Source organism: Rhinatrema bivittatum, chromosome 1 (genome assembly GCF_901001135.1).
Source record: "Rhinatrema bivittatum chromosome 1, aRhiBiv1.1, whole genome shotgun sequence".
NCBI classification, from domain to species: Eukaryota; Metazoa; Chordata; class Amphibia; order Gymnophiona; family Rhinatrematidae; genus Rhinatrema; species Rhinatrema bivittatum.
Window position 1 is genome coordinate 281,130,419 of NC_042615.1, and position 26,906 is coordinate 281,157,324.

The window sequence follows — 26,906 nt, forward strand, 5'->3', positions numbered from 1 at the left end:
CTGGTTCCAGTACCCGAGTTTTGCTACAGTTCCTGCCTGGTTCCAGAACCCGAGCCCCGTTACAGTACTGACCTACTGTCCTAGTCTGGTTCCGGTTCCCAGTCCTGGTCCACTACCGCCTAAGTCCCAGTGGCCGGGCCCCTATGGTCTTCTCCCAGGGGGGCTTCGGCTTCCAAGGGTGAAGCCACCTAAGTCCCAGCAGTTGGGCTCCTACGGGCTCCTCCCGGGGGAGTACCAGCCTCCAGGGTGAAGAGCACCTCTACGTCCTGCCTGAACATCTGCCTCCCGGCCCGTGGTATACTAGAGACTTTTGAATACCTTTCCCAGTCTCCTGCGGGTCAGCCCAAGGGTCCACTAAACTGACATTCCCTAACAGATTGCAAGGCCATGGACTCGGTGGATGTGTCCGCTCCCTCGGACCTGCCCGGGATGGCCCGGCAGATGCTACAGCACCAGAGCTGCATTGATACTCTGGCAGCCACGGTGGAATGGCTATCCTCGTGTCTGGACTCCCTGCCTCCTCCTGGCAGGGTCCCCGAGGGACACAGCTCTTCTGTGACTCAGCTACCGGCACCCTCCTGCTACACTGGAGATTTAAGGACCTGTCGCGGCTTCTTGAACCAATGTTTTGTACGGTTCTCTCTGCTACCTCGGCAGTTCCCCTCAGATGCGATGAAAGTGGCATACATCCTGTCCCTGCTTGATGGGAAAGCTTTAATATGGGCTTCTCCCCTTTGGGAAAACAATGATCCTTCGCTAACGAACTTACAACAGTTCATCTCGAACTTTCGTCAGGCCTTTGATGAGCCCACCCAAGTAGCCACGGCTACGTCTGATCTGCTGCAACTCCGAAGGGGGCGCGCTCCTTGGCAGATTATGCTATGGAGTTTCAGACTTTAGCCCAAGAAGTAGGTTGGCAGGATGGTAGTCTTAAGGCCATCTTCTTGGAAGGTCTGTCCGGACGCATAAAGGATGAGATTGCTGCAGCGCTCCTCTCACCATAGTCCTGCCCATGGGCCAGCGAGACCTGTATCCTCTCCCAATATTTCTCGTCCAGATGCTCCCACCTGTGAACCTATGCAGCTGGGACGGGCCCTGCTTTCTGCTGAAGAAAGGCAACGTCGCCATTCGTTGAAGTTGTATTTATATTGTGGTCAGAGGGGCCACTTCTTGGCACGCTGCCAGGAGCGTGCGGAAAACGCCAAAGCCTAGGAGGTCCGGAGGAGCTCCTCCTAGGCTGTGCTACAGCTCCTCAATGTACCGTCCCTGTTACCCTGGAATATCCTGGAGGATCGTTTGAGACGATGGCGTTCCTAGACTCGGGAGCTGGAGGTAATTTCATCCTGCAGGACCTAGTCTCTCAGTTGCGCATCCCTACGCAAAGACGGGAGGTCCCGTTATGAATTACCTCTATCCAGGGGACGCTCCTTCCAGGACCTATCCTGATGTCCATGGCACCCGTTACTGTCTGCACCGGGGCGATCCATTTGGAGGAGATAGCCTTCCTGGTCTTGGATAAGGCTGTCCACCCTGTGGTGCTAGGGTTGCCGTGGTTACAGAAGCACTCCCCCACGATTCAGTGGGATACATTACAGATTGTCAAGTGGAGTCCTTTCTGCTTAGCTAATTGTATGAAAGTGCCTAAGATGCCCGCACTTCCGTTGATGCACTCTGCCTTAGGTCCTCCTGCACCTTATGAGGACTTTACGGACGTATTTTCCAAGACCAAGGCAGAGATCCTTCTGCAGCACCGTCCGTATGACTGCGCTATAGACTTGTTACCTGGTACTATGCCTCCCCGAGGAAGGGTGTATCCCTTATCCTTACCTGAGACCCGGGCCATGTCCGAGTACATTTCAGAGAATTTGGCCAAGGGGTTTATTTGCCCATCCAAGTCGCCTGCAGGGGCAGACTTCTTTTTTGTCAGCAAGAAGAACGGCTCGCTGAGACTGTGCTTAGACTATCGAGGCCTAAATTCCATTACTAAGCGAGACCGTTACCCGTTCCCGTTAATCCCGGAGCTCCTCGATCGGCTCCAGGGAGCGAAGATTTTCACAAAGTTGGGCTTACGAGGAGCGTACAACTTAGTCAGAATCCATCCCGGAGATGAGTGGAAAACCGCGTTTAATACCAGAGATGGGCATTACGAGTATCTTGTGATGCCTTTTGGCTTATGTAATGCCCCGGCGGTGTTCTAGCACCTTATGAATGAGGTGTTACGGGACCTTCTGAACACCTGCATAATCATTTACCTCGACGATGTGTTAATCTGCTCCCAGGACCTGCCTTCACATCATCAGCATGTTCGCCAAGTGCTCCAAATACTTAGGGGTTAGGGTCTGTACGCGAAACTGGAAAAATGCAGCTTTGAGAAGACGTCCCTGCCATTCCTGGGCTACATAGTCTCTGCAACAAGTTTTCAAATGGATCCTGAGAAAATGGCGGCAATTAAGAATTGGACCCGGCCTAAGTGCCTTAAAGCGTTGCAACGCTTCCTCGGTTTTTCCAATTTCTACCGTCACTTTATTCGTAACTACTCTCGTATTGTGGCCCCGTTGACTGCCCTCACCCGAAAGGGGGCCAACGTGGTGGATTGGCCTGTTCCCGCCTGCCAAGCCTTCGAGGCCCTTAAAGAAGCCTTCTTGTTAGACATCTGCCTTCGTCATCCGGATCCCAGCCGGCCCTTTGTGGTGGAAGTGGATGCTTCCAATGTGGCTGTGGGGGCCATACTGAGCCAGTACTCAGATTCTGGACAATTGCTATCCTGTTCATATTTCTCGAAGAAATTCTCTCCAGCAGAGAGCAACTACTGTGTTGGAGATAAAGAGTTGCTAGCCGTGAAACTTGCCCTGGAGGAATGGAGACAGTAGTTGGAAGGAGCCAACCATCCAGTTACGATTTACACCGATCACAAAAACCTAGCATTCTTGAAGCAAGCCCAACATCTGAACCCAAGACAAGCCCGGTGGTCGCTGTTTTTTGACCGGTTTGACTTTACCTTACGCTATCGACCCAGCTCTAAGAATGTTCGAGCCGATGCACTCTCGCGCTCTTCTGAGGTCGAAGAGACCCGTGACATGCCTCAGTTTATTTTGGATCCTGTGAAAGTCAGTCTAGCAACAACCTTGGTGTCCTCCCAAGGGAAGACCGTCGTTCCACGTCGCTTCCGGAGAGCAGTTCTCACTTGGGCCCATGACTCCCTCATGGGGGGCCATGCTGGCTGCAAAGGGACCTTAGACTTGTTGAACAGATTCTACTGGTGGCCGACGGTGAGACAGGACATCCAAGCTTTTGTGAGCTCATGTCCGACCTGTGCTGTGCAGAAGCCGCTCATCGGGAAGCCCAGAGGCCTGTTGCAACCATTGCCCATTCCAGTGGAGCCTTGGACACACATCTCCACTGACTTCTTCGTGGATCTTCCCGTCTCAGCAGGTAATTCGGTCATTTGGGTAACCATAGACCGATTCTCCAAGATGGCGCACTTTGTCCCCCTGCCAAAGTTGCCTTCTGCACCTGACCTAGCTAACCTTTTCGCCCAGCATATCTTCAGACTTCACGGTCTCCCACAGGATATAGTCTCCGACCGAGGACCACAGTTTACTGCTTGTTATTGGAAGGCACTTTGCAAACACTTCAATGTGCAACTTAGTCTTTCGTCTGTGTTCCATCCTCAACTGGAGAGTACCAGCTTCCAGGGTGAAGAGCACCTCTACGTCCAGCCTGAACATCTGCCTCTCGGCCCGTGGTATACTAGAGACTTTTGAATACCTTTCCCAGTCTCCTGCACGTCGGCCCAAGGGTCCACTAAACTGACATTCCCTAACACACGCCAACCAGAGTTAGCCAGATAAGTTATCTTGCTGACTCTGAACATTGGAGATAGCCGGATTGCTTATCCAGCTAACTCAACTCCTCCCAGTTACACCCCCTAAACACCCCTAACTTATCTGGTTAAGTTCTAAGTGGCTAACTTATTATCTGGCTAGAATGTAGCTGGACAAGTGCCCAAATCCTCATTTAACTGGAAAACGTCTAAGTTTTCCAGCTAAATGCTTTTGAATTTGGACCTCTATAAGCCTATTCCATCTCCACTGGAGAAAAAGACTATCTCTTCTTGTTAAAGAAGAGGGTAGAAGCCCCAGAAACCCATGGGAAGTCTCAGAGAAGCTGTTTCAAAGAGCAAACAATTCTATTTTCCATGTGGTGAAGATGGACATTTGTCAACCACATGTGTGACAATCCTAAAGAGGAGCAGTCAATCATCTCAAATAAACCGTGCTCTTGTCAGAACTCTCAGAAGTCACTTCCAAAGAAATTAGTGAGTTCGGTAATCACTTCTACTGTTAATGTGGAAACAGTTTCCTGTAAAAACTTGTTGAACAATAGATCACTAGTAACTATTATCTCTGTGAATTTCAAAGGAACTATGTATTGTACTTACAAATGAATCCACTAGAAAGTCTGGTCATTGCGGAGCTTAGTACATGTGGAAGTGGTGGGGCCGATATTCAGGTTTTTATGCACAAATACTTTCTTCTGAAAATGCTGCATCATCTATCCCTCTGCCATATGTATCCCATCAATCATCAATGGGTCTTCTCCAATCCTTTCTTCAATGAACACACCGAACACAAGTATTTATTTAGCATTTCTGTGTTTTCTGTGATGCCATCCTTTTCTCATCTCAGGCTTATAATCCCACCTTTGCACCTCCCCCCTTTCACTACTGAGGTCCAGGACCCTCACCATTTCAATACCCTCTCTGCAGTCATTACATTGTCTGGTAATAACTGAACCCTATATGACCATTCACTACTACATCCGATACACTTCCCCCTTTTTGATTATCAGGTCCAATATCCCCCTCTCACCTATGGGTTCAGTTACTAGCTGCCTCAAGGGCACCCCTGAAGGACATTCAGGGCCCACCTGCTCAAAACCGAAGCTGGAATACCTCCATCATTTGTCAGACTGACAAAGAACAGGAGATTCTATACAACAAACGCTCTTCTCCGTGTCCACTTTATACTTGCTAGCACCCCTCATCAGATTTCCCCTTGTAAAGCACCAGAAGTGCTTAGGAAAACCACAGAGAGTATGCACAATAAATGGTTGCCTGTCACAACAAGAAATACAGCACTGGATCTGTAGGCTTGCTTTGAGAAATCAGGTTTTGTCCAGTTAGAGTCAACTGCCTGTTAGACCCATGTGCATGTTGAGCTGAGTGTGCCGTACCACTGATTGGTACATTGGTGTCTGGTGCTGTGTAAACAGCACCGTACAACTGGTTATTATATCCTCTCCACTCTACTGTGATCACATTACTTGACATATTATTATATCACTGCCTATTAGAAATGGATTGTTATTATATAATGATTGTCTGTTATATTGCACTGGCTATGATGGCATGCAATAACTGTTATATCCGTTTACCTGGAATGTGTTGCAGAACCAATTCTCTGATAAAGCCCTGCCTCTAATCATCCACAGATGTTGTATAAATTGCTGCCTGCTATGTCCTTGTCAGTTGTAACAGGAATGTGCTGTATGACCAATTCTCCACCATAACTATCTTATGTTATACTGCAATTAAAGTCTTCTGTATAAACGTCTATTGTAAAATGCAGTACAAGGCATAAGCGACTGTCTGCTGCAACCACATCTTCTAGAAAAGAGGCATTCTGTACCATCAAATTACAAAAAAAACACCATCAGTCTTAAACAGACTAACGTAAAATCAAAGAGGAAAATAGGATCTGAGATGAGTTCCCGCTAGTGGCTGCCCGTCTGGAGCACGCATTCATCAAGATGGATTTTAAAAAAGCATGTGGGAGCCCAGGCACAGCAAATATAGTTCTATTAAATATTCAGACAAGCTACTTAATTACACATCCATCCCATCAGGAACTTGCATGGTTATAACCAGGAGGCTTTTCTTCAGGAAAACATTTTAAAAAATGGATGAACAGAGACACCAATGAAAAAAGTTGTAAAGGATGCATGCCGACCTCTCACAAAAAGATCCAGCCGTTATGAGCTGAGGATGGGTGGTGAGGTAAGACAGGAATAAAGAAAGGGTCTGAACCATTGGAGAGGTGCAAGGCCTATGGAAGAGTGAACATACTTAGTCATGTCTATTCCTTCCACAGACTCTCACTGCAACACATCTGATGGGATACTTATAGTCCTACTTATATAAGCTCCCTTTTCCACAGAACCTCTTTGAACTGCTGTTCTTGGTATACACAGCATTCTGATTTTCTATGCCCTCTCTATAGAGTTACACTGCATGAAATGCACAATGTGCCCCATCATAACTGTCTATAGGATACACTGCAGAAAAGAAAGAACATCCCTAATCACATCTATTCCCTTCTGTACGATGTCACTGCATCACACTGAGGAGAATAAAGAACATACCTAGTCAGGCCTGTCCCTTTAAAGCCATCTCACTGACTCACACTCTGTGGAGTAAAGAGAATACCTAGTCATATATAGCCCTTTCTTCTGCTCTTCACTGCATCAAACACTAAATGTCTAGCCCTTCTTTTCCACTGCATTATTTTGTGCATGCTATTTCATTTCTTATGTATCATAGAGCAAAGACTATACTCAAGTATTTCTAGCCTTTATATCTCACTGTCTCACAATGTACAACATAAAAACACAAAAAGATCAATATTCACAATGGCTTCTCTGGCTAAGTTTGGAACTTATAATACAAGAAATCAAGAGCACTTGCTCAATCGCTGGAATGTTGTATATTATCTTTTTAAGAGTTGATTAATATGAATTTTTTTATAAATTATTTGTAAAAAAAAATTTTATGACACCTGCTCTATTGCTGGTTATGTGTGAATTTACTTAATTGTTTGAATGTGGTATATTAATAATATAAAGGAATTGGAGGAAAGTTTCATATAGATTCGTTGGTGTCTCCGCACCACGATTATGTGGTGTTATAATCATTAACTATCCCCCTCCTCCTGTGTGAATTTTTTATAAAACATTTTTTGCTGCTGAAAGTTACTTCACCTCTGTGAACCTCTTCCATGTAATGAGCATCAAGTGAATTAATGATTTATGTACCTTGACGGTATTTTATGCCAAGAGCTCTAAACTCTCTACAATTGATTATGAACTATAAAAGAGAAAAGTTCAGACTTCCCTTTAAGATGTTGGTTGGTTGTGTTGTCCAAATTTTAACGATGGTCCCGACACAGCCGATCCGTGTTTCAGACTGGTTGTCTTTCCTCAGGGGTGTTAAACGTTGTAATGCAACCAACTTTTGCGGAATCTGGATGAACTCCGTTGAAAAAGGTACTCTAGCGATCTTGGCTCTGGACGGAGTTGCTCTGGCTCCGTCGCCGGAAGAGTCTTTCAGCAGCAAAAAATGTTTTATAAAAAATTCACACAGGAGGAGGGGGATAGTTAATGATTATAACACCACATAATCGTGGTGCGGAGACACCAACGAATCTATATGAAACTTTCCTCTAATTCCCTTATATTATTAATATACAACATTCAAACAATTAAGTAAATTCACACATAACCAGCAATAGAGCAGGTGTCATAAAAATTTTTTTTACAAATAATTTATAAAATAATTCATATTAATCAACTCTTAAAAAGATAATATACAACATTCCAGCGATTGAGCAAGTGCTCTTGATTTCTTGTATTATATTTATTATTGCTGTAGTAGTGGCATATTGATTTTTCTTGGTTTGTCTAAGTTTGGAACTTAGCCAGAGAAGTTTGGAACTTAGCCAGTTTAAAACATAGCCAGACAACTTAGCCAGAGAAGCTAAGTTTGGAACTTAGCCAGAGAAGCTAAGTTTGGAACTTAGCCAGACATACTTGGATTTAAATAGGACTAGATTTAAGATTAAAGTGCCCATAGGCAGAATGCCTGGCATGGGTGATTTCACCCCCAGAAATGAAAGAGCAGCAGGTCAGCCTCAGTTTTTGAGTGCCTTCAGAAATTGGCGGCCTAGGTACTTGCCTTTGTTGTGTCTGCCTAAATCTGGCCCTGGGTTTAAATATGGTTCTTTTCCCTGCAACTGAAACCCCCACTGTGTGAATAAGTTCTAGATGAGTAAGTCATCACTGTCTGGATATATTTTAGATGGGTAAGTCATCACTGACTGGATAAGTTTTAGATGGGTTAAGTCATCACTGTCTGGATAAGTTTAAGATTGGTAAATTATTACTGTCTGGGTAAGTGTTAGATGGGTAAGTCATCACTGTCTGGGTAAGTTTTAGATGGGTAAATCATAACTGTCTGGATAAGTTTTACATGGGTTAAGTCATCACTTTCTGAGTAAGTTTTAGCTGGATAAATCATAACTGACTGGGTAAGTTTTAGATGGGTTAAGTCATCACTGTCTAGATAAGTTTTAGATGGGTTAAGTCATCACTGTCTGGATAAGTTTTAAATGGATAAGTCTTCACTGTCTGGGTAAGCTTTAGATGGATAAGTCATCACTGTCTGGATAGGTTTTAAACAGATAAGTCATCACTGTCTGGGTAAGTTTAAGATGGGTAAATCCTAACTGTCTGGGTAAGTTTTAGATGGGTTAAGTCATCACTGTCTGGATAAGTTTTAGATGGATAAGTCATCACTCTCTAGATATGTTTTAGATAGGTAAGTCATCACTGTCTGCAGTGTCTGGATACATTTTAGATGGGTAGGTCATTACTGTCTGCATAAGTTTTAGATGGGTAAATCATCACTGTCTGGATAGGTTTTAAATGGATAAGTCATCACTGTCTGGATACATTTTAGATGGATAAATCATTACTGTGTGGATACATTTTAGATGGGTAAGTCATCACTGTCTGCATACATTTTAGATGGATAAGTCATCACTGTCTGGATAAATTTTAGAAGGGTTAAGTCAACACTGCCTGGATATCTTCTAGATGGGTAAGTCATCACTCTCTAGATATGTTTTAGATAGGTAAGTCATCACTGTCTGCAGTGTCTGGATACATTTTAGATGGGTAGGTCATTACTGTCTGCATAAGTTTTAGATGGATAAATCATCACTGTCTGGATATGTTTTAGATGGATAAGTCATCACTGTCTGGATACATTTTAGATGGATAAATCATTACTGTGTGGATACATTTTAGATGGGTAAGTCATCACTGTCTGCATTCGTTTTAGATGGATAAGTCATCACTGTCTGGATAAATTTTAGAAGGGTTAAGTCAACACTGCCTGGATATCTTCTAGATGGGTAAGTCATTACTCTCTAGATATGTTTTAGATGGGTAAGTCATTACTGTCTGCATACGTTTTAGATGGGTTAAGTCAACAATGTCTGCATACGTTTTAGATGGGCTAAGTCATCTCTGTCTGGATACATTTTAGATGGGTAAGTCATCACTGTCTGGATACGTTTTAAATAGGTAAGTCATCACTGCCTAGATAAGTTTTAGATGGGAAAGTCATCAATGTCTGGATACATTTTAGATGGGTAAGTCATCAATGTCTGCATACGTTTTAAATGGCTTAAGTCAACAATGTCTGCATACGTTTTAGATGGGCTAAGTCCTCTCTGTCTGGATACATTTTAGATGGGTAAGTCATCACTGTCTGGATACGTTTTAAATAGGTAAGTCATCACTGCCTAGATAAGTTTTAGATGGGAAAGTCATCAATGTCTGGATACATTTTAGATGGGTAAGTCATCAATGTCTGCATACGTTTTAAATGGCTTAAGTCAACAATGCATACGTTTTAGATGGGCTAAGTCATCTCTGTCTGGATATGTTTTAGATGGGTATGTCATCACTGTCTGGATAAGTTTTAGATGGGTAAGTCATCACTATCTGGATACGTTTTAAATAGGTAAGTCATCACTGTGCATACGTTTTAGACGGATAAATCATTACTGTGTGGATACATTTTAGATGGGTAAGTCATCATTGTCTGGATAAGTTTTAGAAGGGTTAAGTCATCACTGTCTGGATATGTTTTAGATGGGTAAGTCATCACTGTCTGGATAAGTTTTAGATGGATAAATCATCACTGTCTGGATATGTTTTAGATGGATAAGTCATCACTGTCTGGATACATTTTAGATGGATAAATCATTACTGTGTGGATACATTTTAGATGGGTAAGTCATCACTGTCTGCATTCGTTTTAGATGGATAAGTCATCACTGTCTGGATAAATTTTAGAAGGGTTAAGTCAACACTGCCTGGATATCTTCTAGATGGGTAAGTCATCACTCTCTAGATATGTTTTAGATGGGTAAGTCATTACTGTCTGCATACGTTTTAGATGGGTTAAGTCAACAATGTCTGCATACGTTTTAGATGGGCTAAGTCATCTCTGTCTGGATACATTTTAGATGGGTAAGTCATCACTGTCTGGATACGTTTTAAATAGGTAAGTCATCACTGCCTAGATAAGTTTTAGATGGGAAAGTCATCAATGTCTGGATACATTTTAGATGGGTAAGTCATCAATGTCTGCATACGTTTTAAATGGCTTAAGTCAACAATGTCTGCATACGTTTTAGATGGGCTAAGTCATCTCTGTCTGGATACATTTTAGATGGGTAAGTCATCACTGTCTGGATACGTTTTAAATAGGTAAGTCATCACTGCCTAGATAAGTTTTAGATGGGTAAGTCATTACTGTCTGCATACATTTTAGATGGATTAATCATCACTGTCTGGATACGTTTTGATGGGTAAGTCATCAATGTCTGCATACGTTTTAAATGGGTTAAGTCATTAATGTCAGCATACATTTTAGATGGGCTAAGTCATCTCTGTCTGGCTATGTTTTAGATGGGTAAGTCATCACTGTCTGGATACATTTTAGATGGATAAGTTATCACTGTCTGGATATGTTTTAGATGGGTAAGTCATTGTTGTCTGGATACATTTTAGATGGATAAGTCATCACTGTCTGGATATGTTTTAGATGGGTATGTCATTGTTGTCTGGATATGTTTTAGATGGGTAAGTCATCACTGTCTGGATAAGTTTTAGATGGGTAAGTCATCACTGTCTGCATACATTTTAGATGGATATGTCATTACCTGGTTAAAACCTATCTGGATAGAAAAACAGGGCATTCAGGGATTGAGGTTTAAACTTAGCCGGTTAGGCCTGTCCATGCTGACAGCAAGTCTAAACTTATCTGAGTGTATGTACTCGCATAATTTTCTCTTTGCCGGCTATATTAAAATATCCCATTGCCACTCCTTTGACCTTGTGCAAGACACTTCATTCTCACTTACATTGCAAGTCCTCTGGGGACAGAGAAATACCTACGGTACCAAATGTAATGCGCTTCGAAGTGGCTGATGAATTTCAAAAGGCAGAATATAAATCAAAAAATTAAATTAATTTAGCCAGGAAGCAAGTTCATGAAAAAAATAAAAATCCTTGTGGGCCTGCGGACCCGATCCCCCACCCTGCTATAAAACCTCAAACCTCTTTTGGAAATGGCTCCTGAACTTCCCCCTTCCCCTCCATGCTCCCCCAACACATTTTTCTAAATCTGCAGGTCTGTTATTCTGAGTGGCCTCCCCATCAACTCCAGTTGCCGTCTGAACAAAAAGGGTACCCCCTTGAGCAGCATGGTTGTATCTCACTTCCGGCAGCGTGGGGATTTGGGGAGGTATCAGATGAGGAGGGACTGTTCTGGTTGTGGTTGCAGGGGGCGTATTAGGATTAGACGAGGGCCCAGGGGCCAGAGGGGTGGTGAGGAGGCTTCTCAGGCTCATAGGCCTGCAATTTTTTAACCATCTTTTGTGGGGGCTTGGTGGAGGAGGGGTTTTTGGGTGCTAATGCTTGTCAGATTGATAGCTGGGTGGGGTGGGGGAATCAAGGCTGTATGCCTTTAAAACTTTTTGTGTTATTCTTATTTTTGCTTTTCTCCATTTAACCAGTCATATTTTGAAAATAGCCAGTTAAGTTAGAAGTGATCCAGGTAATGCACTTTAGGTGAGTATAATCGGCAGGAGGACTTGCCCCTCTGAATATCCTTGACAAATTATCTGGCTAACTTTAAGCAGACAATTTGTCTACTTGCAGCTTTTCAGAATATTGATGTTGCGGCTCCCAGCGGCGGCAGGCCTCGGCCGGTCCCCCCCCCCCCCCCATCTTTCCTGCTGCCAGTCACCGCCGCAGTCCTGTGCGGCGCATCCCGCTCCGCGGCAGGCTGACCGCAGCCTCACACATGGCAGCAACGCCGTCCTCCTCCATCCGGTGGGGCTCTCCCTAGACGCGAGTGCGCGGGAGATTCCGCCCTTTAAAGGGGCCACGGCGGGAAACCTCGGCCCGGCCCCGATGGATGACTTCACTCCGGAGGGGTATTTAAACCCCACAGCAGTCTCCAGCTCTTTGCCTTTGCAACAGGTCATCTCCTCGGAGTGCTAAGTGCTGTTCCTGACGTCTCTCGTTCCTGTTCCTGCCTTGATCCTGATCCTGGTTCCGTTCCTGCTTCTGCTCCAGTCCTTGTGTTCCTGAGTCCTGTCCTGGCGTTCCAGTTCCTGCCTTCCTGCCCTTGCCTTCCTTCCTGCCTCCAGTCTTCTCCTCGTCCTCCAGTTCTTGTGATCCCTTCCTCAGCTTGATCTCCTGGTTTGACCTCGGCTTGTCTTCTCATCTCTGCTCATCTGCTGCCCGTCTCGACCCTTGGTCTAGTACTTTGTTCTTGCCTGTCTGCCGCCTGCCCCAGATCTTTGGATTGGACTCTGTTCCGCACTTTCGCTGCCTGCCCTGACCCGGATCCCTGGCCCTGTCTTCATCCTCAGATTCACTGTCTTCTACGAGGCACCCGCACCTAAGTCCTGCCAGCCCCGGCACCCAAGGGCTCAACCTGCGAGGAACGAGGGTTGGTACAGGTGAAGCTCCTGCCGGGTTGTCCTCACCAGCTCCACCTACCAGAGATGAGGTCCTCTTGGGACAATCCCTCAGTGGTTACATCATCATCACTCGTCCTGGCCCAAGGGTCCACTATCCTAATTGACCTCAACAAGTTCTACGCAGAGTTACTTTCCAGCATTCGCGTGTGTATATGTGGATTGAAAATAAAATACCCCTGTCAGGAACCTCTTGGTGCCCCTGGCATTCTGAAAATTTGGTGTCCATAAGATACTAAAGCTAAAGATCACTAGGGGACATGTGGACATAGAGGAATATGCAGATATATGTGTACACACACACACACGTATGCACGCATGGTGATGTCATAAGCCTTCTTTCTGTCAATAAAAGGCTAATAACCCAACATTACTTCTATACCTGCACTGTATCCCTGGCTGAATTTAACGCTCTCAGGCATAGCTGATGCACTCCAGAAATCAGACTGAATGAAAGGACCTTCATATGTTGGCATTTAAAATCTTTGAATAAAGTGAGACCTGTTTTGTTTTGTTTTATTTTTAGGGAAAAGAATGAACTATATGGACAGGATTTGTGAAGCCAAACTTGTGGCTTCTTGCAGCTATTTGCCTTCAGAATATCTAAGTAAGGCAACTGATCATTTTTCTCTCTTGATGACTAAAACTTGTAATTAACCACGTTTGCATTTTGGATAAACTCTCTACCTTCCCTTGATCCCATATTTTTTCACAGAATACAAAAAAATATCCATTTTGTCTGTGAAGTTGTATTTTATTTTTTTAAAAATGATTTGTTTCTCTCCCATTTTCCTTTCAGGCAGGGCTGCTAGGTAATGTCTTCCATGACTTCTTTGTCTGGTAGGGGTTACTGCAGCTTCTTCTCTCCCTCCCTAGGATCAAGGGTACCACCCTCAGGCACTCCCCATGCCTGCTGGCCCCATCGGGCAGAAGACTCAAACTCAAATCTCCTTCCCTAAAACACTGCAGCTTGAACCTCACAGCTTTACTTTTAAAGGACCAATTTTCAGAAAAATAAATACCAAATATATTCATATGCAAATGGACTAACACAACAAATCCCTGATTTCACTCAAGCTCCCGGGGGGGTCCAGGTTCAAAGGCATTTAGCCGGATTACTTGTTGACATGAATATTTTGGTCACTTATCTGACTAAATTTTAGCCAATAATAAGATATATGACTAAACTTTAGCCAGATAACATAGCAATGTTCCAGAACCATTTCAGGGAGGAGTTAAGTTAGGCAGATAAGTTATCTGGCTTACTGATATTCAGAGCTACCCGGTTAATTTATATGGCTAACTCTGGTCGTGCCACAGACTAGTCCTAAAATTAGCCAGATAAATTTGTTTGGTTAACTTTAAATTAGGAAGATAAGTTTATCTGGTTATCTTTTCTGGCCACACAGCAGCTGAAATTGGATCCCTGAGCATCTAAGAATAAGCTAATTTATTGAGTTTCTTTTTTGAACGAAAGCCACTAAAAGTAATAAATGTCATTCTCAAGTAAGTCCAAAGTAACTCTGGCCACTATTCTACAATCTCCTCCACTGTGTAAATAACTAAATCTCTGGAGATATCTGACCAGCTGCACTTTTTTACTTATGCTGCAGAAAAAAGAAATCACAAATTCGGACCAGCTCAGGAGATGTTTGGTTCTTTCCCACTGGAATATGTTGCACCAGTTTTTGCACATCTCTGAATTTCATGCAATAGGAGCCTAACATAATATATGTAATTACTCTCATTTAGGAGTAACTGTAAATATTTACATTCCTGGTGGCAGGAACCAATAATTAAGTAATCACTTTGGTGTGAGAGGAGCTGGGAACCGTAACTAGTGACATTTGAATTTGTCACTTTAATTAATTACTGTAGAATAATTTGTATCTTAGCTTTCATAGCGCCACTTACTGAAAGAAAAAAGGCATTTTACCGGCCTGCACTGTGTCATTTATTCGACAGTATAAGACAAGATTTTATTCTTGTCCCGACAGATTTTGTAGTGCAACCCTGTGGCATCTCCAGCAGCTTGCACCCTCGCAGCCAGAAACTCTCTAGCAAAGTCGCAGTGTTTGGGGATCTTCCGGAGTGGTTCTCTGACAGTCTTCGGTACGCCCGATGTCCCAGGCATGCAAGAATACTATCTCATGTTAGATTCCAACCGCACGGCAGGTGCAGTCAGAGGCATGCATAGCACTTCACTGGAAGGGAGCCACTGAACTAGGGAGGCCTTAAATTTGTCTGATGATAGCAGTTTCTACACAAGTCTGTGTCAGCAACCTGAGGAAGCTGTAACAGGTATTATACTCATTATTCATGCTCCATGAAGCAATGCTCTAGCTTTACTGGGGGCAGTTTGCAAACTCCACGCCTTTGTACCCAAGGACCCTGTACCTAATTTTCAAAGGGAAAGTGTGCACATCCAAAGTACCCATGGGCTTTGCACCTGTTGGTTTTTGGGGGTTTTTGTTGTTGGTTTTTTTTGGGACTGGTGAAGTTTCAATGAAAAGTAACATTGGGAGATTTGAAATCCATTCTCTCTGCGTTATACTCCACCGACACCCCAACCCACAGCCTCTGGGAACATCTCTTCGCAGACTGGCTCAAAGCATACTTTTTATCCAGTTTGAGGAAGGGCAGTCTGCAGACAGTCAGTCAGCCTGGGCAAATCACTTTTTTCCTGGATAAAGGGCTTTGAAAGTTTTTGTTCCTGTGTTGCGGTTGTGAATTACACTTAACTCTTTTTTTACTTGGAGAGCCAAAGAGCATAACCATTTAAGAATAATTATAGAAATGTCATACATTGCTCAGTTATTATTTACTAGGACAGATTATTAGTTGACTTTGACAGGGTTATTGTTCCACTGAGCTACGTGAGAAGGAAGCGGGACCGTAGGAATGTCCACCGCATCAGGGAATGCCATCGTGAGTGCTTTCCCTCCATCATATGCACACATCTGCAGAGCGTGGGAAGACTGAGCGAATCCCGCGTCCACTCGGAGAGTTAGAGGGACATGTTTCTAGCAGTAGCGTAACATGTTGGGGGCATTGAAACAGTGTTTTTATCAGACGAATGCTCTTGTGAAAAGATTTCTTGGAAGCAAGATGCTGTCATTTACAAATACTATAGTTTGAATGGTCACCTGAAAGGAGCTCTTGGGAGTAGATTGATTTTTTTTTTTTTTAAGGAGATCCACAAGCAGAATGTTCTCATAGCAGGAGTTCAGTCCTCTGTGTTAGAGACCGAGCATGCTATGATATGTTATGCTTATATTCTGCCTTCCTTAGACACAGTCCAGCCTGAACCGGTTCACAAAACAAAATTCAATAAATAGCACTACATCAAACACAGTTTGTGCCTTGGCACCTGCTGAAGGAAAGCGGAATAGGGAGAGACACCAATTTCTACCTGGGTGCTGGTTTGGTTGGGCTCAGCCATTAAAGCGTCTTTTCAAATCTAGAAATGTTAGGGCAGAAAAGGGCCTAATGAGCGGGCAGGGCCAATGATTGAAAAAAAAAAATTTTGCTTTTTACATTTTTTTTAGTACCCTGTATGTCAATTTTCACACCAGCTCCCACTAGAAAATGTGTTTCCTGGCAGCAAGGAATTTGTCACATGTAACAGTCTGGTCTGAAGCATTAGGAAGTGATTTCTGCCCCATAATTGTATGGCGCCAATTCTGTTCTGCAAGTCAGCTCCAGCTGCAGCCTGTGAACAAATCCACTCTCTCCTGGGTATAAGAGCCAGCTGGCAGGACACTAAATAAAAATAATGCAGCCTTAAGCATTACCCTTTTGTAAAATATATCCTTAGACATATTTGCAGGCGCCCTGCGGCTCAGGCCATAAAAATAAATATATAAACTTGAAAATAGTTCAGTACTTACCTGGAAATACAGAACTAGGAGTTGGAAATACCTGAAAGGAAAGAGAGAAAGAAAGGCATGTCATTACAATAAGATAAGGAAAGCAAACTCCTCAGCCAGGTCTTCCTTATGAAGTGGAAATAGAGGGGAGACAGTATGTACATATGTGGAGTTCATGTCACCTGTACCCTGCAGGAGCTGCTCAGGAGAGGGGCAGGTAGAGGGAATACAGAGGCAGACATAGGAGATAATTTAACAGACCCCCCCCCTCCCCCACCCAAAAAATGTGGGAGACATTTCAAAATGCAGATTTCTTCCCCTTACATTACTGGCAATACTGTGTATGAAGGGTGGTAAAAGAATGCACCTGTTATAAAAAGTAAATGTCTAATATGAGAAAGGAAAAATGTAACAGAAACTCCAAGTGCCCTTGTGTTATTTTGCCGGTGAATAAAGATATACACTGGCACATTTTATTTATTTATAGTCTGCTTTCAGGCACTTCCAAGTGAATTACATTCAAGTACTATGGGTATTTCCCCATTCCCAAAGGGCTTACAATCTAGGTTTGTACCTGAGACAACAGAAGGTAAAGTGACTTGCCAAAAAGTCACAAGGCACGACAGTGGGATTTAAACCCTGTTTTCCCTGGGTCATAGAAAGGCATCATAGCTCATTGCTCTAACCACTAAGCTATTCCTCTGCATTGAGTTGCTACCTATATTTTATTCCTAACTTTGATCCATGACCTCCTATGGCTATACATTGGACCCCATTGTATACATGTGGCTCCCTAACCACAGATCGGGCAACTCCACAGTATGGTTCACGGGTTTTTTGTATTATCTAATCCCACAAATGTAGAGATTTAACTACTGTACAAGCAAGAGCCCTGAAAATATTACACGCAAGAAAGTTTTATTAAAAAAAACAAAACAAACAAACCCTGTAGCCTCAAAAACTGGAAGCCTTATCCCTTTGGTTCATAACAACTAGTTTGTCACTGAAGAGACATTGGACTCTTTGGACTTTCCAGAAGTGTTAAAAATAAATTATGTGAAACCTATGGTCTTAAAAAGTAACGTAATTTCGGGCCATAAATTTGCCCTTCAAAGAACCATCTATTAAATGGATACATTTTTAATGCAACCACAAGGAAACCTCTACACAAAAATCCTCAAGAATCCTTATTTTTTGCAAATAACAGTTGTCCACTCCTTGGTTACTGACCATTTAGAAAGAAGTTACCACCGTGTAATAGTATATATGTTATAAAACAAGATTCAGCAATAAAAGAAGTCATCGATTTTTCTCATATTGCTGCTTTGCAGTCAATTCCGCCTGCACCCTTTGGGCTATAAGGACATTTTAGTATATGGTGAAATTCTGTTTGTTTCAGCTGCCTGAACGTTATTTCAGCAGCATGCACACATATTTCCGTTGTTTGCACAAACCTCGTAGCATCCAATGCAGATCACAGGGCAGCTGTTAAAGGGGCAGATTATCTGTTGCGCGGGCAGCCGGGGCGCAGAGAGCGAATATGCGCTCAAGGCTGCACTACCTGCCGCCCGTGAGAACTGGTGGGGAAAAGGACGAATAATAGGCCTAAGAGACAGGGCCCGCCCTTTCTTTCCTTCTCAGAAGGAAAAGAAAACTGCTTCTTCCAAATATAAATTTTAATCTAGCATATGCCTTTTGATTCTACTTTAAAACCTTCGGTTTTTTGTCTGTAATCCCGGGGCGGTTGCATACAAGAGAAATGCTCTGAGAAAATGCTTTGCTTTCGTCCTGTTTGGGGTTTGGGGGTTTTTTTTTTCACTGTAGGATTATTTATTTTATAACTGCTAGCAAACAGGTAAGATTAAAAATCCGCCCATCACTGTCTGCTGCAGGTCCGGGCAGGGGCTGAAAGCAAACTTTCTGAATTGGCCCCTGTGCAGCCTAGCGCTTGTGATGGGAAACCTGAAAAAAAAACCCCAAAAACCTCCCGTGTACAGAGGCCAAGAGGCTGGAGAACTTCCTGACAAGTTTACCTGGGAAAGTATTTATCATGCCGGGTGATAGCCTACCTAAAAGAAACTGCTATTCCTTTTTACCATCTGATTTTCTCCCATTTTTTTTTTTGTTTTTTTAAAAGCAAAGTTGATACATTCCTGGGGGAAGGAGGCGAGCCGTGCTTGACAGCTTGATGATCGTTAACATATTTAACAACGGGAGGAAGAGCGCTAAACCTAGGCGGTATAGGCAGAGGCACTTACAGGCACAGGATGCGGGAGAGAGGCAGGGGCATGGTGGCGGTGGCACCGGATTGCGCCCCCTCCCGGAGGGGCAGCCCCGGAGTCAGCGGCGAGGCTGAGCCTTGCGACTCTCTGCTCTGGACCCTCCCCCCGGCGCGGCGGGGGCTCGCGGCTCCTGGGCTTGGCCGAAGAAGAAGAAGAAGCAGCGCCGCAGACGTCCCATCCGGGAGGCGCGGGCCCGTGGCAGGTGGTCCCGGGGGGGGGGAGGCCGACGGCCGCAGGAGCTTCCCCCTTCGCCTTGCTCGCGGTCCCCTCGCCCAGGGGGGGGGGGGGGGGGGGGGCCCGACGGCAGCGATCAGATCCTCGGACGGGCCCTTGCCTCGGGCGCTGAGAGCCCTGGAGAAGACTCGCTCAGGACCTGCGCCCACCCTCCTGCGGTATGGGCAAGGCACATCTGCCGAGAAAATGGTGCCATGCTAAAGAATTACAAAAAAAATAAAAAAATCTATTCGATAATAGATAAAGAGAAAAAGCATCAAGGACTTCAAATTCCGCAGCAACCTGTTTCTTTCTCCAAGAAAAAAAAAAAAAAAAAAAAGTTCTTCTTCCTGCTATTTCTTGTCTTTATTTTTCCCCGTACTGCTTCAAGCTACCGCTTCTTGGCATCTTCTGTTGCCTTTGCTTTGGTTTATGATGCAGATCTGCCCTCGCTTTTTTTTTTTTTTATTGCTGTATATAAAAAAGAAAAAGGTATTCGTTGGCACTCCCGCCGGCGATCTTTTTCTCCGCGAAAATGCTTGCAGTCGGATTTAATGATAGCAAAGTTGGGGGGGGGGGGACGGGGGACCGGAGAGCGAGAAAAGCAGCTTCCCCCCTCAGCCGATGCAGTCAAGGTGGGCACTAGGGAACTGTTTTCCTGGAAGTCGGAGATGTACGGGTTTGCTCTGCTGCTCGGGAGGAGCAGACTCGGCCCTCCCTCCGCCCCGCGTTCAGGAGACTGAGTTCTGGCTTAGAAGATCCTGGCTGAAGTTTTGAAGTGGGAGGGGTCGCTCTGTTGCCCTGCCAAGCTGCACCGATTTCCACCTATGATAAGGCTCGTCTTCCCTTAGCTCTTCACAAGATTTCTTTTTCTAGGGATTTTTTTTTTTTTTCTTGGCAAATGAAGCAAGAGAGAAGGGGGGAGGGGCCCCCCAGCCTGCGGTCCTCCCCCCCGTACTGTCCCCTCTGGCTGCTTTGATTTTTAACTTTTAGGGGCAGGTGTGGGAATGCTGAATGTGACACTGGTGTAAAAAAAAAAAAAAAACATTGCCGTACAGGTGCATTGCTCTAAGGTGTGCAGTTTTTGAGTCGAAGCCATAGAATTGGTTTCCTGGGAAAACAGACGTTTTATGTGAGCAGAGTAGGAATGGGGTGGAGGCACAAGGGATTGATGGAATGCAAAAATGTTTTTCTAATCTTTCTTTCTCGCTCTTGCTAATGGGCGTATCTATATCTAAAAATATGTGCCTATGTGTATAGGTTTTGGGTGTCCATAACCATGTAAATGCATACACCATACAGCATATTCCCGGTGAGTGGGTGTAGTAGGATTGTGGTATGTATTTTGTGACTGTATCTGTATGTGCAAAGATGTGATTTGAAAGGCTTAAGAGTATATAGCATGTGTAAAGCTGCACACTGAGTGACTAGACTATAGAATAATAAATTGGAAAGCTGGACTGAAATCATGTTTCTGCTAGGACCTGACATTTATTGTGACCTTTGAGCAAGTCACTTTATCTCCTCTTGCCTTAAGTACCCACTTCCTAGGGATCAGTTCATCCATTCCACATCCAGAAAGGAGGCTGAGGTGAATAGAATTATTTGTTGTTCAGAGTTGGAACAGAGGTTGCATGGGAGACTGAGTAAGGAGAAAATGGGCATTAAATATTGGACCCTTCCTGCTCCAAGTCACAGAAGGCATTAGCTGTCTTATTAGTCTATAGTTACAGCTCATTATTCCTCATCAGACACACAAAGTCGCTGGGGTGACATCAGTCGCCTGTACAAAAGGCACAGAAACAGCACTGAAGCATACTCAGGATGCAATGCCAGTGTGATCTTAACCCAGGATACCAAAGACACTTCTCTACATTTCTGTCCCAGAACTGGCGCCTGTGCATACTTTCTGAAATATTTATTGATCCTGACTCCATGGAAATCAATGGGGGGAACATCCTGAGGCTGATAAGTACAACAGCACCAAAATCTGACACCACAAATGACATCTCAGTTTTTGGAGCAGAACTGTTAGAGAGATGAAGAAAAGACAAAACCTGTCTAGCAAAATGTAGAACAACAACATTGTGCAGTTTGTCAAAAAACAAAAACAAAAAAAAACCAAGCTGGAACTTTAATGACCACAGAGGACTAGAGCTGTATGGATTACTGAGCAACTAGTAGAACGATGCAGTAGTTAAGATCTCAGTCTCATTGAGGGCAGCACCACCCCCTTGCATTATGAGACAATTAATATATTTTAGCACCTATCTCAACAGACCTACCTACTCCCCCCATCCCTCCATTTCCCCTCTTCTCACTCTCTCTCCCCTCCCACCTGCACATCCACTTTTTTTCTGATGCACTCTGGAAAGGGCAAAAGAAATGGATACTGAAACCCAAGACCTGACTTCTGCGGAAATTGAGTAGGGTGCAGGGTCCTCATTTTGTCAAGAACAGCCCCGTTGCATATTGCATAATGGTAATAATTTATTTTTATTTACATTACACTTTTTGGGACTTCAAAGTAGATTACATTCAGGTTTTAGGAGCCAGGACCACAAGCAACCCTTAGGCTCTAGAGACTGGAAGGGTGAGGCTGCCAAGACTACCAGCAATCTACCCAACAAGTAAGGAGAGGAGGGAAAGGGCAACAAATCCAACTTAAGAGATCTTGGTAGAAGAGAAGTGGTCTTTCGTTTTCTACAGCACTATGTAGAGCAAAGAGGAAATGCTAGCCTCGTTACTTTTGAATACCACAGGGCTGGCACATGAGAAGGAGCCGCAGAACAGGCTCCTGCAGCTGCATAATGACTCCTGCCTTCCTCCCCCAACAAATGAGGCATGGAGCAGCATAAGAATAAGAGAAATCCTTGGGGACCCTGCCTGCAAAAGAGGGGGAGGGTGTCTTCCAAGTTTGTGTGTGTGTGTGTGTGTTATTGGAGTCTGCCTGAGTTGTGTGTCTATATGAAGAAAGTTTATGCAACCCCCACTACTCCATGACAAGCTCAGGCTAAGATGCTGCTGGCCAGATGCCTCAAATTCTCTTCAGCCTCTAGCTGTCCAATATCCTGTGATTCAGGGATTCCAGGACATGATTCTTCTTCTGAATCAGTATTTTAAAATACTGCCTCCATTACCTGAGGATCATGCTGCTGAGTTTGGGTGTTGCACTTCTGCTGCCCCTATCCTGCTATTGTCAGCCACATATGGCTCTCCCACCTTTTCCCCTGCTCCAAAGCAAGAAGGAGAGGAACAGGCAGTGGTGGCACATGCTGTCCCAATTTTAATTTCTTATGGCTTGAACCAGCTTCCACTTCTGGCTTTTTGCAGTTAAAAAATGTCTTTTTTAAGTTCAGAGGCAGGATTACCTTTTTTCTCACTGCACTAGTATTGCTTGTACTTCTGACAGGCTGTGCTAACTCTGTAGCAACACCCAATAGGGATGTGAATCATTTTTTGATGATTTAAAATATCGTCCGATATATTTTAAATCGTCAAAAATCGTTAGGGCCACGATACAATACCAATTCCCCCGATTTATCGTCAAAAAATCGTAAATCGGGGGAAGGGGGAAGGCAGGAAAACCGGCACACTAAAACCCCCTAAAACCCACCCCCGACCCTTTAAATTAAATCCCCCACCCTCCCGAACCCCCCCCCAAATGCCTTAAATTACCTGGGGGTCCAGCGGCGGTCCGGAACGGCAGCGGTCCGGAACGGCCTCCTGCAATTGAATCGTGTTGTCTTCAGCCGGTGCCATTTTTCAAAATGGCGGCGCAAAATGGCGGCGGCCATAGACCAACACGATTCGACTGCAGGAGGTCGTTCCGGACCCCCGCTGGACTTTTGGCAAGTCTTGTGGGGGTCAGGAGGCCCCCCAAGCTGGCCAAAAGTCCCTGGGGTCCAGCGGGGGTCTGGAAAACGATCTCCTGCCGCGAATCCGGCAGGAGATCGTTTTCCAGACCCCCGCTGGACCCCCAGGTAATTTAAGGCATTTGGGGGGGGGTTCGGGAGGGTGGGGGATTTAATTTAAAGGGTCGGGGGTGGGTTTTAGGGGGTTTTAGTGTGCCGGCTCACGATTTTCACGATTTTCACGATACTTTAAACACCCAAACGGCAACAATACGATTCCCTTCCCCTCCCAGCCGAAATCGATCGTTAAGACGATCGAGGACATGATTCACATCTCTAACACCCAATCCTCCGCCCCTGCCATGCCCTCCTTTCCCCTTTGTTCACACTGTTATGATAGAATTGGAAGTGGCTATTGGGGTTTTTGATGTCACAATATACTTTATTGATGTACTGTACCACTCTAATATTAACTGTCTGTATATCATATACACTCAATCAAGTTCACTTCACTGCTTAGCAGCTTCTCAGGGGCACAAACTCTCCTGTTTGGCTATCCCTCACAGTGTACAAAAATCTCTCTCTCTCTCAGACACAGACACAGACACACACCCATAATATATGTGTGCACTGCTGACTGACTCCTTTTGCACACATAAAAAAAACTGTAATACAGAAGAAACTGACAAATCTACGCTTCTGTTCACTTCAATTTGTTTCTGCCGATAAGCAGTGTACAATGCAGAGTTGAAGAAGTCTGGGCCAGTCCAATAATGAGGCCCAAGGTCAATAGCTTTGGCAAAGCTTTTATTACTAGCAGTTTACTTGTATGGTACAAGGAGAGTGGACACAAATGGCCAATCTTCTCTTAGTAACAGATTGCAGAACCTTTATAGGATTGGAGAACAATAGCCAAGCACAGAGATCATGAGGTGTGCAGGTGCAACCAACTTGTAGGTACAAAAGGTCATTAAGTCACAGGCTGTGTGAGGACCAGAGGTGCAGAAAAGTCACCAAACCTCAAAAGGCTATTCACTAGTTCTATGTTCTGGGGAAATGTAACCAACAAAGGACTCTTTGTAATGATACACTTTACACTCCTGGTACCTGCCGGGATCTGTAGCTAAACCACAAGCTAGGCAAGGTTCAAGTGTGGAAAGGTTACTTGATCACAGGACTAGCTGTTAGCACTACTTTCTTAACAAACCTACACGGGGACCCAGGATGAAAGTATGTTCTACATCTCTGACACTTGCAACACACCTGTTGTGGAACATAAGAACATAAGAAATTGCCATGCTGGGTCAGACCAAGGGTCCATCAAGCCCAGCATCCTATTTCCAACAGAGGCCAAGCCAGGCCACAAGAACCTGGCAATTATCCAAACACTAAGAAGATCCCATGCTACTGATGCAATTAATAGCAGTGGCTATTCCCTAAGTAAACTTGATTAATAGCCGTTAATGGACTTCTCCTCCAAGAACTTATCCAAACCTTTTTTGAATCCAGCTACACTAACTGCACTAACCACATCCTCTAGCAACAAATTCCAGAGCTTTATTGTGCGTTGAGTGAAAAAGAATTTTCTCCGATTAGTCTTAAATGTGCTACTTGCTAACTTCATGGAATGCCCCCTAGTCCTTCTATTATTCAAAAGTGTAAATAACCGAGTCACATCTACTCGTTCAAGACCTCTCATGATCTTAAAGACCTCTTTCATATCCCCCCTCAGCCGTCTCTTCTCCAAGCTGAACAGCTCTAACCTCTTCAGCCTTTCCTCATAGGGGAGCTGTTCCATCCCCTTTATCATTTTGGTTGCCCTTCTCTGTACCTTCTCCATCGCAACTATATCATTTTTGAGATGTGGCGACCAGAATTGTACACAGTATTCAAGGTGTGGTCACCATGGAGCGATATAGAGGCATTATGACATTTTCCGTTTTATTAACCATTCCCTTCCTAATAATTCCTAACATTCTGTTTGCTTTTTTGACTGCTGCAGCACACTGAGCCGACTATGATGCCTAGATCTTTTTCCTGGGTGGTAGCTCCTAATATGGAACCTAACCATGCAACCACAGCAAGGGTTATCTTTCTCTATATGCAACACCCTTCACTTGTCCACATTAAATCCCATCTGCCATTTGGATGCCCAATCTTCCAGTCCTGCAAGGTCCTCCTGTAATGTATCACAGTCTGCTTGTGATTTAACTACTCTGAATAATTTTGTATCATCCGCAAATTTGATAACCTCACTCGTCGTATTCCTTTCCAGATCATTTATATATATATTGAAAAGCACCGGTCCAAGTACAGATCCCTGAGGCACTCCACTGTTTACCCTTTTCCACTGAGAAAACAGACCATGTAATCCTACTCTCTGTTTCCTGTCTTTTAACCAGTTTGTAATCCATGAAAGGACATCGCCTCCTATCCCATGACTTTTTAGTTTTCGTAGAAGCCTCTCATGAGGGACTTTGTCAAACGCCTTCTGAAAATCCAAATACACTACATCTACCGGTTCACCTCTATCCACATGTTTATCAACCCCTTCAAAAAAATGAAGCAGATTTGTCAGGCAAGACTTCCCTTGGGCAAATCCGTGTTGACTGTGTTCCATTAAATCATGTCTTTCTATATGCTTCTATACATGTTTCATCTGGAAGCAGACTCTTAGTATCATTTTGCTAACCACAGATATCATTTTCCAAGAAACAATCACATAAAGACAATATCAGCAACATCTTCATGTAGTCTTTAGCAGTCTACCAAAGTTCTATTCCTTTTATCTAAAGCTGTAGCTCTTCTGAGGTACATATGTCACAGCCTTAAGCAATTTATAATATTTTTCTGGCCTATTCTACTTAACCCTTAACGCAATGTGGTATTGCTAGTTTGAAAGGATAATTATATTGAGAGTCAACAGATCCCAGAGATCTTAATAATAATTCCAGAGATTCAATTAGATACAAAAATCACCGTTGTTTACTGCTTCTCTATCTCTTTTCCATGGCCTCACTCCAGTGAACAAACATAATGTAGCACCTCTGTCTCTCTCTCTCTCACAGTGAAAACATTGTGACTGCAGCAGTGAAGACAACAAAAAGCACTTTGTTGATGCCAAATTTCTTCTCTCTCCTTCAGTTTGAAACCTTTTTTTTTTTTCATTCTAACAGAGTGTTCAAAAAGACAATTTTTCCCTGTGAAATTCAGCAGAGAAAATGGAGTTTCTTTGCACATGCTCAGACCTTCCTGTGGGAGGACATCAGAGTCTTGATTCAGATGCCAGCTATAGAGCAATTTAAAAAAATGCTTCACTTTAATTTGTATTCTGTCTTGTCTACTTGTCCACTTCTCCAACCTCGGCTCCATCCAGGCTACTACTTCACATAGTTATAGCAACCAAGCAATGTCTACTAGTCTCACTGCAGCACTTTTACATTGGCCAAAGACTTGCATGAAAAACAAACGAATGGAATGACATTTTTCATTTATATTTGAGGGCTCCCTCCATTTGTTTTGTGGGGACCACAAATGAAATGTAAATGGTCTCATTTAATGCATTTTGCCCATTTAGTTCAAATGAATGCATGTCCCTAGTATTAAATTCATATTGCTGTTAACAGCATTGGAGTGAGAAGGGAGATGGAGGAACTGAAAACATATCTGAAGAGATATGAGAGCTTAAGTGTCTGTAAGCTCTTCAGGATTAGTAGGCACTGGAGGGGGACTCTCTCCCATCCTTCAGCAACTGACACTTCTAGAGGAGCTGATTGCTGAATCCACCGT

The 26,906-nt window shown here is 44.0% G+C and overlaps 1 protein-coding gene across 1 annotated transcript in view; it reads right to left on the reverse strand.

The window, feature by feature from the left end:
- The window catches only part of LOC115087945 (fibroblast growth factor 18-like), a 104,209-nt gene extending 84,134 nt beyond the window's left edge, over nucleotides 1-20,075 (reverse strand). The window contains exons 1-2 of the mRNA XM_029595716.1: nucleotides 19,027-20,075; nucleotides 16,790-16,820 (exon numbers count right to left, since the gene is read on the reverse strand). Coding sequence (XP_029451576.1) covers nucleotides 16,790-16,820; nucleotides 19,027-19,058 — 63 coding nt within the window. The 5' untranslated portion in view covers nucleotides 19,059-20,075. The remainder of the gene's footprint in view (nucleotides 1-16,789; nucleotides 16,821-19,026) is intronic.
- Between the last annotated feature and the right edge of the window lie 6,831 nt (nucleotides 20,076-26,906).